The 17915-nt window shown below is 49.9% G+C and overlaps 1 protein-coding gene across 3 annotated transcripts in view; it reads right to left on the bottom strand.

Annotated features, from left to right (window-relative positions):
- Window positions 1-9931, bottom strand: part of GRIP2 (glutamate receptor interacting protein 2) — an 83921-nt gene extending 73990 nt beyond the window's left edge. For all 3 annotated transcript variants that reach the window (XM_059663685.1, XM_059663684.1, XM_059663688.1), the window contains exon 1: window positions 9867-9931. In XM_059663685.1, coding sequence (XP_059519668.1) covers window positions 9867-9921 — 55 coding nt within the window. In that variant the 5' untranslated portion in view covers window positions 9922-9931. The remainder of the gene's footprint in view (window positions 1-9866) is intronic.
- Window positions 9932-17915: the final 7984 nt, after the last annotated feature.

The raw sequence follows: 17915 nt of genomic DNA, 5'->3' as shown, positions 1-17915 counted from the left end.
ATTTCAAGGAGGCCAGACAGCATCCCAATGCACTCTATGCAGCAAGCAAGTCTCATCTCCTAACATTAACAGCAGCTAGCTGGCTCAACCGGGCACCTCTGTGTGCCTGGCACTGCAAAGGTTTCCCATGACTCTCAGAAGACACCTAAACTCCTCCCTTTGGCCTGTAGGGACCCTGCTGGCTTCACAGCACTCCACTCCTGCAGCCACACTGGCCTCCATTCCTCCAATACACCAGACCCACTCTAGCCCCAGGGTCTTCGCCCCTGCTGTCCCGTCCATCTGGAATGCTCCTCTCCTCAATCTTCCCTTGGCTGGTTGCAGCACAAATGTTACCTCCTCCAGAAGGCCCTCTAACTACTCCATCACCCTCTTTTATGTCATCCTGTTTCCTTGGCTTCTGAGCAGCACTTTCCACCTGTGAATTCTTGTTTATTGTTCCACCTGTTTATGACCTATCTCCCTTGCTGCATAAGTACAGACTGTCTAGTTTACTACTGTATCCCAGCAACTTGGAACAGAGGCTGCCATATGGTAGATCATAGTTCAACAACTGGAAAATGAATGAAAGGAGAAAGAAAAGAACCAACCTGCACAGGGTCTGAGTGCCCAGGCCAGGACACAGGCAGGAGGGAGGCAGCAAATGCCTGGGGTTTGGGCAAGATGATGACAGCCCTTCCCTCCCCACTGCAGGTGTGTTCCCTAAATCCAAGGTGCTGGCGGAAGGGAGTGGCTTTCTAGAGGGAGTGGAGAGGCCTCATGGGATATGGAAGGGGAGATATGGCCTAGAACATGAGGAATAGCAACACTCCGGGAGATTATGTGGCCATTAAAAATGACAAGTGTAAGAAATAACATCTGCAGGGGGGAAAGGCCATGCAGAGTTGCATTACAGGCTGATGATAACCACAGCAAAGCCGATGCTTGCTGTGGCCTTAGTTATAACAGCTAAATGCTGGAAACAACCTTGTGGGGGGGAGTAGGGAAATCAACTGTGCCTGGAACAGCCGCTCCATGAAGCAGTCGACAGCTAGAATAAGCCAGGGAAATGCTGACCCCATAAATCTATGTGAAGAAAAAGCAAAACACAAATCAGCAAATGTAGTACGATTTCAACAAAAATAGATAATGGAAAAATATTGGAAGGAAATGTACCAGAGTGGCCCTGGATGTTGGGTAGATGGAAGACAATTTTAATTTTCTTCTGGTCTTTCTTTCCAAAAGGGTCTATGTTTAGCAATAATTACATGCTTTATCAGAGAGAATGTAATTTAAAGGGATACTTTTTTTTTTTAATAATAGCAAGAGGCCAGGGAAATGTGTACATATTAGTGCTGTATGGTGAAGGTGGGACATTGCAATATCTTTTTTTTTAACTGATATTGCTATGTTTAATTATTTAAAGTAGTTTAAAAGCCCAACAAACATTTTATAAGGTTTTTAAAATTCGAAACAGAAAAGGAAGAACCATGAAACTGGTCAACAGAAAGGCTGAGAGACCAGTCCCAGCTCAGGCATGCAGTGGGGCAAATCACTTCTCTCTCAGCTCGAGTCTCCTGGTAGGTAAAATGGGGTTAGTCATCCTTGCCTCCCATTGTTGTTGTAGGATCGGGGCCTCTATCAAAAGGGGTGTGCCTGTGCCCAGCACTCAGTAGATGCTCAGTAAATGCTGGCACCCTCTGCCTTCTAAGCAAGGAAGATCCCAGCCAGAATTCTTCCAACTACTACACTCCCAACAGGTAGGCAGATCTTTCCCACTCACTCGGGGGAGGCAGCCTCGCCTGGGAGTCCGGAGACCACAGAGATTTACATCCTCCTGGGGCTCAGCCTCACTATAAAATACAGCTGCCTCCACCCTGTCTGCCCTCCAGGACTCCAGTTACCCAGAGCCAGCTGCCTGTAAACCCCCAGACATAAATCTTGAGCTTCAATTCCGTCAGCTTCACAGTAGTTTAAAATACTCTCTGCAGCAAGACTGCCTGGGTTCAAATCCCAGCTCTGCTCCTTACCTGCTGTGTGGCCTTGGACAAGTCACTAAACCTTCCTGCCTCAGTGTCATCATCTGAAAAGTGGGATTAATACTAATACCTACCTAATAGGGCTGTTATGAAAATTAAAATTGTTAATATATAAAGAACGTAGACCTTTAATAACTATTGGCTGCTATTATTATTGTTAACTTCACACACTCTCATCACCAAAGCCCCTATTACAATGCCACTCTTCAGTATCAGCCCCCTCCCCATTTCTTCAGGGGCTTCCACCTCTACAGGTACAAAGCACTCTGCACATTTCAAACCGCTTTCTCTTCCACTTTACTTCTTTACATCCACAGAGCATCCCCTTGGAGCAGGATTATTTTTCTGATTTTCCTGAGGAGGAAACTGAGGCCCAGATGGATCAAGTCACAGGAGAATTGTTCACAGAATCAAGACAGGTCCCAGATTTCCACTTCTAGCCCAGTGCACCTTGCAACACCCATCAGGCCACTGGCATTCATGTTTGGTGGCTACTCTGCGTGGCCCTGAGGGTATTACATCCACAAAGCAAGCTGAACACATAGGATGAGGCATGGTTCTACCACCGAGTAACTGGGCACTCCCCTCATTGTGCCAGTCAGCATCCCATAAGTGCACCCCACTCTATTGCTGGCAAAGTCCTCTCCACCTGTCATCTCTGGATACTCACGATAACTCCTGTTAAGGCCCAGAAAGGCAGAGTGGTTCACACATGGTCATACAGTTTGGGAGCAGCTGTGCTGGGCTGGGAGCCAGCCCCGTGTGACCTGAGATAGAGGTCTGTTTGATGAATGGAATGGGACGGCAACTGCACACCAGCCAGGGAGAGGCTTTTCAGCACAATGGGGGGCCCCTTGCACATCAGGAGCTCAGATCCCCTCGGAGCCTCACCATCCCTGTCACCAGGCCATTAAGGGAAGGATGTGAATATGGTCATGGGCATGGCTCACAGTATCTGCTCAACAAAGGCTGGTTGCTCCCCCTTCCTTCCTCTACTTTATTCACCACTCACTCAGTGAGCACCTACAGGATGTCGGTCTCTGCGCTGGGCACTGCAGACCTACAGATCTGATGGGGTTCCTGCCCCCATGGAGCTCTGTCTAGTGCAGTGGTTCTCAACCTGTGGGTCGCGACCCCTTTGGCGGTCGAACGACCCTTTCACAGGGGTCGCCTAAGACCATCCTGCATATCAGATATTTACATTACAATTCATAACAGTAACAACATTACAATTATGAAGTAGCAACAGAAATAATTTTATGGTTGGGTCACAACATGAGGAACTGTATTTAAAGGGCCAGAAGGTTGAGAACCACTGGTCTAGTGGATGAGACAGATGAGCAAACATAGTTACACTCCTAAACGAGAGGAGCCAGGGCCAGGACAGTAATGTGGGGGGAGAGACTCATTCTGTCATATTAGGGGGGGAGGGGCGGGCACAGCAACAAGAGTTGCACCCTGGCTTGGCCTTGGGGTGGGGACTAGAGGAAAAAGGAATTTGCTGGGCGAGGAAGAGGCTGGGGAAGAGGCACTCCAGGCAGAGGTGGCAGCCTGAGCAAAGGCTCAGGGGTAATCTGTGCATGATTAAGGAGGGAAGAAAGGTTACTGCTGCCAGATTGCTAAAGACCTGCAACACGGGAGGCCTCCAATTCCAAAGGGGGTGTGGCTTGACCCTCAGAATCTTTGTTTGAGTTGGTGTTTAACATTTAAAGTTGGGAGATAGTATGTAAAACTCTGGACTTTTAGCTTCTCTAGAAAAATCAGAAGATCTGGCAGGCTGAGCCAGGACTCCCACAAAGCCTACTTTCTGGGTCAACATTATACCCTAGGCGCATTTCACTCTCTTAGTGCACAAACATTTATTGAGCAACTGCTATGTGTCAGGTAATGTGCTAGTTACTGGGAATGCAGTGGAAAATAAAATGGCACAGTCATGACTCTCATGGCATTTACATACTAGTGGGGGAGAAAGGCAATAAACATAAAGTCAGGCAGTGCAAAGTGCTGGGAAGAAAAAGAAAGTTATGGGGCTAAGGGCTTCTTTATTTATTTATTTAGGGCTGCTATTTTAGATAGGCTGGTCAGGGAAGGCCTCTGAGAGGAGGGTTTTGCAGGATCTAAATGAAGAGAGTGATCCATATACATACAGTCTGGGACAAAAGGAGGTTTACAGTTGTTCGTATGGAAAATAAAACAATAATTAATAAATAATAATGCAAGAATAAAGTCTGTGTTGCATACTTATAACTGTAAACCAATTTTTGCCCCACCCCTATGTACGGCGGAAGATCAATCCAGCAGAGGGAACAGCAAGTGCAAAGGCCCTTGGCCACCTTTATTCATCCTTGGGGTCACTTAGGTTGTCCTATTGGGCATTTTCTAGTAAGTGTAGCTCCCCTACTGTAAGTATTGGAGCACAATGGGTAATGTATAAACAGGTGAAAACCACCCCCACATGTGTGTTTTAGAAAATACCTCTGACCAAAGCTGGGGAGATGGTAAAATTTCATAAAATTACTTCATAATGTTTCCCCTCTGGAAAAAAATCTTTATTAGGATGACAAGGAAGAGGCAGAGAAGGTTCCTCTAACATTGCACCTTAAAACTTACGCTCAGAAAAGAGAAGCCAGGAGTGGGAGCCGGGAAATCCTTATTTCCTTTCTCACCAGCTGTCATCTGCCAAGCCCTGCAAAGTGGAAGTGGAGGGGCGGGGGGCGGGAGACTGTGTGAGAATGCTAAATCTTCTGCAGCCTGGAGCTGTTTGGTTGTTGTTGAGTTTTATTGTTTTCCAAGCCTACCTGAGCTGCTGCTTTAGAAAGTCAACTACAAAAGAAATACTTTGATGGGGTTTTCTGTTTGTTTGTTTCCCCATCCCTAAGTGATATTCAAGGGAAGCTTCCTTGTCCTTTTACCCACAAAGTAAAAAAAAAGAGAGAGAGAGAGAGAGACACTATTGTTTTTAAAGGAGAGAGGAGAAAAAAGCAGATCTACAGTCTTATGCCATCCTTCTCGGTTGGGATTGGGGGGGGGGGGATGATTTTGCATACTAACATCACAGTCCACATCATGGAACATAACTGCCATCACGCAAAGGTTTATTTGCATTTTTGAAGGTACAGGAAGACATTTAAAATCAGCTCCAATGTTGACACTTCAGTTATTGAAAGCAAACAAAAGAGCCTTTCCAAAGTCTGGCTAGTTCTCCTGAAATTTATCTGGGCTCCACTACCTGATTTAAGGCAACGAGCAGATGTTTCACAGCGGGAAGCGCATTAGCTCCAGATGTCACCGCTTTGTTCGAGACATGCTCACGCACGCACTGGCAACCACACATATATATACACAGGGCTTGGGGCAGCGAACATTCACAGCTCCCCTTCCGGCACTTGGCATGCCCGCCTGGACCATTTGTAACCTCTGCCTGCAGTTCTGACAGAGAGATGAGCAGCGGGAGTGAGTAGCCAATCAGATCCTGCCCCATCGTCTTTCCATTGTCTCCTAGGTAACCAGCACAGGGACACATCAGCTAGCTAGGTACTAACACACACACACACACACACACACACACACACACACACACACACCCACACCTAACAGTCCATTCATTGCAGACACTGGATGCACCTGTCAGAACCTTGGACAGCTCTCCAGAGTGGCGTTCAGTGCCTTTGGTTCCTGCCTATCTGGCAGCCTCATCTCCTACAGCTTTCCCACCTCTGCTCCTTTACTCATGCCATTCCTCTGCCTGGCATGCCTCTCCCCACTGCCATCTCTATTGATCAAAACCTTGCTTGTCTTCAGAGCCAGCTGAGGTCCTTGATCAAGACTTCCAATGGCTCCCCTAAGAATAGAATCCACACTTCTCCCTGTGCGCTGATCTAGCTCCTCAAACCTCATTGCTCATCACTCTCCCTCTTCCTCACCCCTTCTTTTGGTTCCTCCAACAGGACAAACTGGTCCTCCCCATACTACCCTCTACTGACCAGAGCTTTTCTTGGTACTTGCTGCTCCCTCTGCCTTCATGGCTCTTCCTTCTGCTCTTGGCATGGCTGCACCTTCTTGTTCTTTAGTCTCGACTCAAAAGTCACCTTCTCAAGAGGCCTTCTCTGATCACCCTAGACCACCCAGCTAAAGAAGTCACCTCCCCTGGGACCCGCCACCACATCACCCTATGCTCCCGTGTTGTCTTCATCTCGCCGATGACTCTGAAACTATCCCATCCCTAGTTATTTGTCTCTGTCTTCCCCCTCTCCCAGAATGTAAACTCCATTACTGCAGGGTCTTTGTCTTGTCCATGGCCATATCCCCAGCCCCCAAAACAGGGCCCAATAAATATGTATTGAATGGCTAAAAAGTCATTTCCTCCTCACTGCTTTCGTATTTCCCCATCTCTCTAATAAGAGGGTTGGACGTGATGACTTCTATTAACCCTCCTGGCTAACATTCTAAGAGTCCATTAGAGAACAGAGAAGGCTGGCATAAGGAGGAAAATTACCCCGGCTGCACCACGGGAAAGCTCTGCTGGTAGGAATCTGACCTCGACTGGGTCACAGAGCTCTCCCCCTCTGAGCAGCCTCCCTGAAAGGAATTTGCTGCTGCTTCCACTTCACATTCCCCAAGCCCTAGGCACCTTGGACTTTTGTTATCTGAGGGACTGGGGACAACTGGAAGCTGAGAACTGGCTTCCTGCACAGAGATCATCAAATACTGGGGAGCAGGGGGAAGGGTCCTCCTGAAGCAATTACTGTGGTGAAGAAAATATTGTTGTGTATAGGACGGTAAAATGTCAAGGTGGAGGTTTATTAGAACACAAGTCTCTCTCTCTCTCTCTCTCTCTCTCTCTCTCTCTCTCCCCCTCTCTCTCTCTCTCACACACACACACACACACACATGTGTCAAAAGCATCATGAAGCTAGAGTCACAGAGTTCTCAATCCCAAGGCTGGCTGTATGTGTCTCTCTTCAAGGGGCATGACTACTGCTTTAAGGTCTAAAAACAGCATGATCCTGACACGTGTGCTGTGCACATAAGTGTTTGGTGCATAACCCATGCTTTTGGTCAACCTCATTGGGCAAGCCTAGGTGATGTATTCAAATAGCCACATGGTAGACACAACCATGGGTTCCCCAAACCCTAGGAGTGGAGAGCCACAAGCTGGCCACTCATAACCCAGAAATCCACCCTTAGTCCTGTTCTCCACTGATCAATGCACCAGATCATTTCCCTAAATCTGAAGTTATAGTGGATGTAAAGATCAGGAAAGGAAGAGCAGGATTAGCATTTGTCAGGCTATGTGCCAGGCTGTGTGTTAACACTGACTCTTCAAGAGCACCCTGCAAGGTTACCCTTTCTGCTTTATGGGTGAAAACACACACAGAGACACTCAGAATTAATTAGCATGCCCAAGGTCACAGAGCTGGCAAGAGGAGGGGCCTAAGTTCGGGACATGAGTCTGGTCTCCAAGCCCACTCTTCTTTCCCTAGAACCTTACATTATTCCACAGAATAAGAAGATAAGCTGGTCTTGCTCAAAATGTCCCTCCCTCTGGCTAAAGCTCTTCTCCGAAAATGCCAGGTTTATGGGCCTATTTCTTCATCTCTGTCACTCTCGGGCTTGGCTGACCTACCATGAGCCTCTCATCAAGCTGGACCCACATCCCAGAACCTCTCATTTGAGACCCAGTCCACAGGAACCAATTTTCCTGTGGCCCAGAGACAGGCAGGGATTTGTCTCTTTAAAATAGTAATTTCCTGCTGGCGCGGGTAGATGCACCAGCCGCCCTCTGATTTAGTGCTGAGCTCAAGGATCAATCTCAAGTAAGATTTTCCATGGAAAACTCAAATGCTGGGTACCTCCTGGCCTTGAGGGAGGGAGAAGTGGCCTCCTCTCAAGAGATGTGGCCAGTGGCAGGCAAAATAGCTGTCAGTATCACAAGACTGCATGCCTCATACGTGTGACATGTGAGCCTCATGCACACCCACATGCATCTCAAATGCATCACCCACGTGCCTTCACACACAACTCACACGAACTCCATCCACATGCCTCACCCATGCCACACACACACACACACCTATTTATATATACGCACACCACATGCACGGAGTGGTGGGGGAGGAGGGTTGGGAGCTACAGAGCAATTCCCTAGAAACCCTGCAGGACAGGTGTTAGGCCCTCCTCTTACAGATACAGAAAGTGAGCCTGGGAGAGCATGCTTGTGGCTGAGCTGCCCCAATTTCTGAAGAACCAAGCTCAGATTGAAGGTTGTGGTGGGTACTGGGCTCTGTCAGGTTTCCCTCTTAACTTACTCCACTCTTTGGGGGCAGATCCATTGAATAGGGGCACTCCTCCATGATCCCCTCCTCATCAGCAGCCGTATTCATCTGCCTCCTCCCTTAACCCCAGGGAAGAAACCCTGGGCACCTAAAGCTGTGCCATCAGCACCAACCCGGGTGGGAGGAGGAATGAGAGTCTGCCCCCTGGGTTGGGCAGAGCTGCAGGCCTGCTAGGGGCTTGGGGCACCAGCTTAGGCCTGATGGGAATCTAAGCAAGACCCTCCCCAGGCTCTGCTTCATGCCCTCAGAACCCAGGGCCACAGTCGGGGCAGGGGTTACAGACCCGACTTAGCCCTGCGGACAGGACAGGAGGGCCAGGGACCAAGTCTCAATCCATCCCACCCCCCAAGCCCCACACAGGAACTTCTGGTCTGCGCTGCAGATGGATCCTTTCTCGTGAATGGCGCCAGACCCAATGTGGGGGGAGCAGACAGGAAGGAGGTAGGGGTGGGGGTTAGACACCACCAAAATCTTGCAGCCACGTCTCAGCTTTACCATCTACTGGCTGTGTGACCTTGGGCAAGAGGCTTCCTCTCACTGAGGCTCAGTAGCCTCACCTGTAAAGTGGAAAGAATAATAGCGCCCCCCTGAGCGGGTGGCTGTGAAGGTTAAAGACAGAGGCAGATGTGAGGCGCCAGGACACAGTGCGCGGGGCCCGTGAGTCCGCCATTGTGACCCCCCAAGTGAGCGGCGGTGGGCAGCCGCCATCCCGCCGCACTCTGCCCCCAACTCGCAGTCTGGCAATTCTCAATTAGCACCGAATCCGAACTTTCCAGGGTTATGTTCACTGGACGCGGGTCCCTCTTCCTAATCCCTCCACGACATCCGGTTCTGACAACAGGTACCGGGGAGGAGGGGGCCCCGCCGCAGCGCTGCGGCACGGCCGGCCGGGCAGGGGCTGGGAGGCAGAGTCTACCGCCCCCACCCACCTCCCGCATTCGGCCTCTTTGCAACTTTGAGGAACTGCAGAGTCTGGGGTCGGCGCGGGGGTTCTCCCGGGCGTGCGAGGGAAAGTTGGGTACCAGCGACTGCAGCCCCGGGATCCAAAGCCCCCGCCCCCCGTGCACCCATGAGCGCCCGCACATCCCGACCCCCGGCAAACTCCGGGCAGCCAGGAGGCACGTGGGCGCCGCGCCGGCTCCGGCCGCTCCAGGAACCGGACTCGCGGGCCGCTCCGGGGATGCGCCCTCGAGAGTTCAGAGCCTGCGCCCCAGCCCCTGAGGGTCGCCGCGTCCCGGGTGCCACCTCGGTGCGCCCTGCGGAGCTCCCCTGCACGCTTCCCGCGGGCTAGGCTGCGCTCCGCACCGGCTGTCCTGCGGTGACCCCTTCAGGCTGCCGGCTTCAGGGGCGCTCCCCTCCCGCTCCTCCGATGCGGCCGCCTGCCCTTCGCCCCCTGCGGGGACCCTCACCGGGCGCCCCCCGCGTGCGCGCTTCTGGCCAGCTCAGCGCTGGTCCGCCCGCCCTGCCCGCGCTGCGCCCGGGCTCCCCGGCCTGGACAGCCGCCGCGTCCTACCTTCGTCCGGCAGCCGCTGCAGGCAGAGCGCGAGGTTCCTCCGCCAGCTCCGCATCCCGGCGGCCGCCCTGCGGCCCGGCCGGGTCTCTCCAGCCCGGCCCGGGCCCCGGCCCCGGCCCCGCCCCCGCCGGGCCCGGAGGCGCAGAGCAGCGCTGGGGAGGGCCGCGGGCCCGGGGCACGGTGGGCATGGGCGGCCGGGGAGGGTCGGGAGTGTGGGGGCGGCCGCCAGGCGCTCCGCTCGGCTCCCGAGCTGGAGGCTGAGCAGCGACGCTCTCCGAGAACGCGCACTTTCGCGGGCGCGGGGGCGGGGCGGCGGACTCGGGCGGGAGCGTAGAGGGAGGCTGGAGAGGGACCCGACTGGGCCTGAGCAGTATGACCCCCCACCCCACCCCGTCAGTAACCTCCAACAGCCCCCTCACACACCATCACCGCAATCTCCCCCACCCCAGCACTCCAATTCTCATTCTAGTAACGCTAATCACCACGTTAGTCAATGAATGAATGAATGAATGAATCAGTGAATGCATGAATAAATGGGTGAATAAGTGAATGAATGAATGAATGAATGAGGATGAATAACTGAGTGAGTGAGTGAATGAATGAATGAATGAGTGAGTTGAGTGAGTAAATTAATGAGTAAATAAAAGGTGAAGAAATATGTAAATAAGTGACTGATGAATTAATGAATTGGTGAATCAATGAATGAGTGAGTGCCCCCTGACCTCAGGCCTACAAGAGGCAAAGGACTCTCCACAGGCGCCCTCACCCCTGCCCTGGGAGGGAGGTCTTGGGGTGCGTCTTGCAGAGGAAGCAAAGGAGACTCTGAGAGGGTGGTCCCTGACCTTAACCACACAGCAACGGTGAAGGATAGTGAGGAGGAGGTCTGTCCGTCTGTCTGGGGCTTTGTCTTCTGCACCCAATCCCAGCTCCTATCCCTCCGCTAGTCAGCCATTGAGCTCACCAGATCTCAGAGGTTGAGGAAGAACAGCGCGTGGGGGTGCTACCCTCAGAAATCAGATTTGCTTTCTCCTTGTGGGAATGAGGTGGGAAGGGGGGGGGGTTGTAATTCAGATAGAGGAGTACCATGCAGCCAGAAAAAGGAGGGGTCTTCTTTGGAAGAGGGTAAAATGAAGAGCAATGTTTATCATATGCACAGAAACAAGGAGGGAAGGATCTACATTCATATTTGCTCAGGTATCTGGAAATCCTCTCCAGTGGGAAGACTGGTCTCCTCCAGAAGGAAAAGTCATGTGTCTGGGGGCAGGTGGGAGAGACTTGCTTTTCACTGAATCCCCTTTTGTGCCTCTTGAAATTTGGAACCCTGGAAATGCATCACCCATCCAAAAAATAAGTTAAAGTTTTTAACTAAATAAATTTTTACAACATTAAAAAGCATTCATACGTCAGTAGAGGCTGACTCCCCCACCCCAAATTCCTGCCCCACCAATCAAGTCAGCCTGTTTACCTGGGCACCTTCCCTCTGTCTTCCAGCTCAGAGAAGGAGCGGGTCTTGCTAGTCAACAGCAGAGGGAAATATAAACATGGTGGTCAGCACAGAGCACGTTCTACCTCCATGAGTGTTGGGAGGAGAAAAAGTGGCCTCTGCTTCGGTCCTGGGTTTGTCAGTTTTTAGCTGTGTGTCCTTGGGCAAATCTCTTTGAGCCTCAGATGTGCAAACTAGGGATCATAATGTCCTAATAGGATGCAGTACAGCTGGGGTCACGTGCTTGTATTCCAAAAGGAAGTTCAATGATGGAATTCCAGGCATCTTGATCTTTCCAAGGAAGCACCTAAGCTTTGACCTTCAGAATTACTTCTTTTGTAAGGTAAAGATATGATTTTTATGTGACCTTAGATTTCTCACTACATTTTCGAGGTTGATATAATTAGCCCCATTTTACATATAAGAACACTGGGGCTCAGAGAGCTTAAGTGTCTTTCCCAAGATCACCCATCCAAGAGCTGGCAGAACTGGCATTTGAACCCAGATATGCCAGCTCTAAACACCCCCAGACAGCATTGCCTATATAGTCCATCTGCTATACTTATTGCCTATCCATGCTCCTGAGACTCTCAGGTGGGTCATATTCAAGTCCCACATTAACCCTAAATTATTTATCACTTCAGGAAGTAGAGTTCAGGCCCAGGGTGTGAGGGTGAGAAAGGGGCAGATCAAGATGCAGACCCAAGTCTGCAGAGTGCTGACTCCAGAACTTGTCTGAATGGCTGTGAGCTTCTGACAAGCCAGTGAGTCTCCCCCACAGCAGAGTTGTAAATCACTGCTGTCTACACCCAGATTGATGGCCTCCCTAACCAGGATGCTCATGGCTCAGAGGATGACGGGACTGGGATCTCTGATGGGAGACACAAAGGTACCAGCGATGAGGTCAGGAGGCCCCAGTAGAGGTGGCCAGTCAGGAGGGCAGGGCACAGGCCCAGTACCTCTCCAGTGTCGGGGGAGGAGGATACAAGGAGAGGCGGGCTCCAGTTACCCATTGCTGTCTAACAGGGCACTCAAAACTTAAATGGCATAAAACAACCATTTCATTATGGTTGGGAATTCTATGGGGCAGGAATTCAGGCAGGGCAGAGGGATGTCTCAGCTCCATGATATCTGGGCCCCAGCCAGAAGAGTGGAAGACCAGGGGCTGGCAGCACCTAAAGCAGCGGTTCTCAACCTTCCTAATGCCGCAACCCTTTAATACAGTTCCTCATGTTGTGGTGACCCCCAATTTCATTGTTACAAATTGAACACAATTAAAGCATAGTGATTAATCACAAAAACAATATGTAATTATATATGTGTTTTCCGATGGTCTTAGGCGACCCCGGTGAAAGGGTCGTTCGACCCCCGAAGGGGTCTCGACCCACAGGTTGAGAACCGCTGACCTAAAGACTTCTTCACTCACTGTTACCTGAGCTGGAATGACTCCAAAATCACAGTGTCACTTCCTGCTATCCTCCAAGCAGGCACAAGCCTCCCAAATCCCAGGGAGGTGGCACAGACTCTGGCTGTCACGGAAGGATTGTCAAAGAATTTGCAAGTATTTTTGAAACCCACAGAAGGGAAAAAATATTCAAGGAAGGAAGAGGGGAAAGAATCATAGAGGAAGTCCTATTAACTAGAGAAGTAAGACAAAAGGTACTAGGAATGAGGAAGTCAGGAAAAAAAAAAAGAATTAGAGGGAGAAGGTGCCAGTAGGAGAGCAACATTTGAGGAGTAATATAAAGGAAATAGTAAAGGATGGCACCTGGTGAGCCACCTTTCAGTGTAATAGGAAAAGGGGGAAATACAGTGGCAATGGGAGAAACAATAGGAGGATGTGACCAGAGAAATAAAAAGGAAGAGGAGTAATATTGGGGGAGAGTGAATAAATGAACGAAGATGGTGACAGTAAGTGGAGTGGCAGAGCAGTGTAGGACACAGGTTCCTGGTCTCAATTCCACCTCCAAATTGCTTGGCCTCTGTTGAGTTTCTGAGCTATGCCTCAATTTCCTTATCTGTGAAATGGGCCTGGTGATGTTCATCCTACCTCTCTGATAAGGTCGTTGTAAGGGTTAATGAGTTATATGTGTAAAGCACTTAGTGCCTGGCTCATAGTGGTGCCTACGTAAGTGTTAGCCCCTGTTACTGGTTCTATTACTACCGTAGAAACGGAAGAGGCACCCTGAAGTAGCTTGGAGTGGGGTAGGGGGAGCAGAGAGCTGTCGGTGAAGCAGGACCAGCTGACCCAAAGGCCTGCCTGGTCTGCTGCTTTATTTGTGGTGGCCAAGGCATCGCTCCTCCTCAAGGGCCCAGCTTGCCCACCTAGCACACTTGGTTCATGGTGACTACTGACCCTTTGGCCTCTGAGAGGGTCCCTGTGCAGCAGGTGGGTGAGGACTGTGAGCCCTGCCATAGGTAGGAATCCAGAGCTAAAGCAGGGACGGAACTCAGCCAAGGTTACTCACCAAGGGGTGGCAGGGCCTGGTCCATCTCCGGGCCTCTAGTTCCCTGGCTAGGGCTTGCTGGGAAGGAGAGGTTCAGGTTTGGCTCCAAGTGTTCAGGGATGGCACCCTAGAACCTTCTTGACTTTGACTGTGACTGAACTCCCTGGAATCTGCCAGTCTAGGTGGAGGTTCACTAGCCTGGTGAGGCAAGGGGCACTGAGAAATCACTGTGGGGTAGGAAGGAATTATTCCTGCTTATAAGAAAGTCAGCTTTACTAATATTTAATAATTGGCAGTGGTTACTTGTACTTAATTTATAAGTATATCCACATTTGGGGCTACGTGCTCCAAAATCGTTTTACCAGTAGGGCTGTGAGACCACAGAAGTCAGAGAGCCCCGGGTAAAGGTGCTCACCCTCTGAGCACACCAGCCTCCTGGGGGCATGTTCTGTGTAGTCACACACTAACAGTCACTCTGCGATTACGTAGGGTCCCAGCAGGCTCCAGGAGGCTCGGTGCTCTGGTTGAGCTCCAGTACAAAGCCTCACACCTTACTTCTCTTTTTAAAGCTCCGAGTCTGAGACCAGCCTTCCCATCAGCCTGAGCTTTTACTTCACTCCTTCCCTGCTCATTGCTATCGAACAACTGGTATTCTACACTTTTATGTTTCCCCTTCCAGGAAATTCATCCAAATATTCCCAACTGGATGTAGCTAGAAATGGCCATTGAGGATTGGAAAGAGCCGAGTTCAGATTCCAGCTCCACCATTTTATTTCTTTACTCAGTAGACATTTGTTTTTTTTTTGTTTTTTTTTTTAATCTTTATTGTTTAGATTATTACATTTGTTCCTCTTTTTCCCCCCCCCATAACTCCCCTCCTCTCAGTTCCCGCCCCACCCTCCGCCCTCACTCCCCACCCACTGTCCTCATCCATAGGTGCACGATTTCTGTCCAGTCTCTTCCCGAATCTACCACACCCCTTTCCCCCCCAAGAATAGTCAGTCCATTCCCTTTCTATGTTCCTGATTCTATTATAATCACCAGTTCATTCTGTTCATCAGATTATTTATTCACTTGATTCTTAGATTCACTTGTTGATAGATGCATATTTGTTGTTCATAATTTGTATCTTTACCTTTTTCTTCCTCTTCTTAAAGGATACCTTTCAGCATTTCATATAATACTGGTTTGGTGGTGATGAACTCCTTTAGCTTTTCCTTATCTGTGAAGCTCTTTATCTGACCTTCAATTCTGAATGATAGCTTTGCTGGATAAAGTAATCGTGGTTGTAGGTTCTTGGTATTCATCACTTTGAATATTTCTTGCCATTCCCTTCTGGCCTGCAAAGTTTCTGTTGAGAAATCAGCTGACAGTCGTATGGGTATTCCCTTGTAGGTAACTGGGTTTCTTTCTCTTGCTGTTTTTAAGATTCTCTCTTTGTCTTTTACTCTTGGCATTTTAATTATGATGTGTCTTGGTGTGGTCCTCTTTGGATTCCTTTTGTTTGGGGTTCTCCGCGCTTCTTGGACCTGTAAGTCCGTTTCTTTCACCAGGTGGGGGAAGTTTTCTGTCATTATTTCTTCAAATAGGTTTTCAATATCTTGGTCTCTCTCATCTTCTGGCACCCCTATAATTCTGATGTTGGTACGCTTGAAGCTGTCCCAGAGGCTCCTTACACTATCCTCGCATTTTTGGATTCTTTTTTCATTTTGCTTTTGCCATTGGGTGTTTTTTGCTTCCTCGCATTTCAAATCATTGACTTGATTCTTGCGCTCCTCTGGTCTGCTGTCGGGAGTCTGTATAATATTCGTTATTTCAGTCCGTGTATGCTTAATTTCTAGTTGGTTCCCCAATATAACATCGAGGGTCTCATTAGATTTCTTGAGGATCTCACAACATTTATCGGCGGTCTCACCAGTCTTTTCGAGGGCCTTACTAAGTTTATCAGCAGCTTCTAGACAGTTCTTAAGAGACCTTAAAAGTGTGGTTCTGAACTCAATATCCTCCATTGACAGTTTTGTCCTGTTTCTTTGTCTCCGCATTTTTTATGCTTTCTTGGTACACCCCCTAGTGGTCTTTGTGTGCAGTCTTGTTGCCTTTAAGCCTTGATTGATGTCGGCAATACCGGGGGTGAGTTGACCTCCAGGCTAACTGGCTATGAGAGTCCGCTGGGTCTGCAGTGGGAGGGCTTCTGTGCTGGATCTCTAAGGCGGTGCTAATCTAGCCTTTGCCTGAGGCTATCCGGCAAATGGTTCTGCGCAGGGCTTGGGCGGGGCGGGTCCCAGGGGATCTACAGGGCGGGCCGGAGCGAGCAGTTATGGCTGCTCTCAGTTCCTTCCCCAGGGGCTCTGCCTCTCAGAGTCCCAGCAATGGCTGCAAACCTCGGAGAGAAAGCTGCCTTCGAGTTCCGACCGAAGCCAGACAGTCCCGCTTCTCCCGTTTGAGTCTTGCTCCCCAGAGACTCGCCCGGATCTGGAGCTCAGAGTCTGAAACTCCCTCCCAATTGAAAACAACAACCGCGCCCTCCGCCACCAGCCCGCTCCGCGTGCACACTCCGCACCTGAGTATTTCACTTCAGCACTGCGCCTCCTCTGAGTCTGGGTATGATATTCTCTTTCCTCCTAGTTGTAGAATTTCCACTCAGCCAGCCTTCCTGTGGTTTTGGATGATGTCCGTTCTGTCCTTTAGTTATATCTCTGAAGTGGTTGTTCGAGGCAGCGATCTCCTGCGTTAATCTACGCCGCCATCTTGGTTTCTCCCTACTCAGTAGACATTTGTTGAGAGCCTACAATGTTTGCGCTACTGCACTCTGGGCAGGGGTATATCAGTCACTTTGACAAAATTCTTGCTCTTATGCAGCTGACATTCTCAGAAAACAGCTTATTTGCTGTGTGACTTCAGGCAGATCACTGTACCTCTCTGAGTACAGTGAGGCTCATAAACCCCAACTCTGCAGCACAGAGATAAGGGGCCTGGGGTCTTTGATGGAAGGCACCCCAGGTACCTAGAGCTGGAAGGAGCCTCAGTCCAATCCTCTTATTTGTTGACAAATGCAGATGACAGAGGGACAGTGATTCATCCAAGGTCATTCAGTGATGTGGGGCAGAGCAAGAACTGGGATCCAGGGTCCTCTCTTGTCCCTCTTTCCTCAAGACTGAGGCTCTCTGCCTGGACCAGAAAGGGCGGAAGAAGTCCATCACATTCCGACGTAGAAAGAAAGCTCTCTGACTCCGGAGTCTATCTTCATCCTCACACCAAACAGCCAATGAACATGGAAGCCAACTTCTCCCCTCTCATACCACCACCAAGTGGGCATTGGAGGAAACGTACTCCAGCTCCCTTTTAGAAACCAGCATCTAGTGCCTGGGCCAGAACCAAGAGTGGGAGCACCAGGCAGCTCAGCATTTGAGTTGCATGGAAACAACTGTTCTCTAAATATCAACTCAGCCACAGCTGCTTAGGATAAAGGCCCAGCACAGCCTGGGGAAAGGTGAGGAGAGCATGTGGGGGCCAGGATCAGTGTCTCTTTCCTCACCTCCTGCAGTTCAGCTCTGGCCACAAAACTGCACATCTTACTCAGCAAAACAAAAGGCTGATCCCTGCCCCACCTTCTGGTTAGAAGACCATTTAGTGGACTTGCTCTTAGAGGTCTCACCATTTCTTCAGGACAGGGGCTCACTAAAGGATGATTTTGTCCAACCCACAAACCCACAGAGGACTTTTCTCCAAGAAGTCCTGAATATATATATATATATATATATATCTCCATCTTAGTGCATCTGTAGGCATGTTTTATGCCCTAAGATTGGGGCACTAGGAAACTGTCTCGCTTGTCTGACCCTTAATCCAGGTCAGTGTCCATGGGGTTAGGCTAAACATGTCCAGAACAATGTCTCTAAATAAGAACCCATAGTTGAAATGTGGCCAGAAATGCCTAAAACCATCTCTGTTTGCCCCATCGCATTTGTACAGTTAGTTTTTTGTTGTTGTTTAAACCAAGCATGGTCTCTTCAAAAACAATAAGAAGGGGGAACATTAATAGCCCCCCTTCATATTTAGCTAAGGCATCAGAGGGCTGCTCAGGCACCCAGGACTTGAGGAATCAAGATCCTAGACAGA

This window comes from Myotis daubentonii, chromosome 14, assembly GCF_963259705.1.
Source record: "Myotis daubentonii chromosome 14, mMyoDau2.1, whole genome shotgun sequence".
Taxonomy (NCBI): domain Eukaryota; kingdom Metazoa; phylum Chordata; class Mammalia; order Chiroptera; family Vespertilionidae; genus Myotis; species Myotis daubentonii.
The sequence above is the reverse complement of the archived record's forward strand: the minus strand, read 5'-3'. Positions and strand labels throughout refer to the sequence as shown.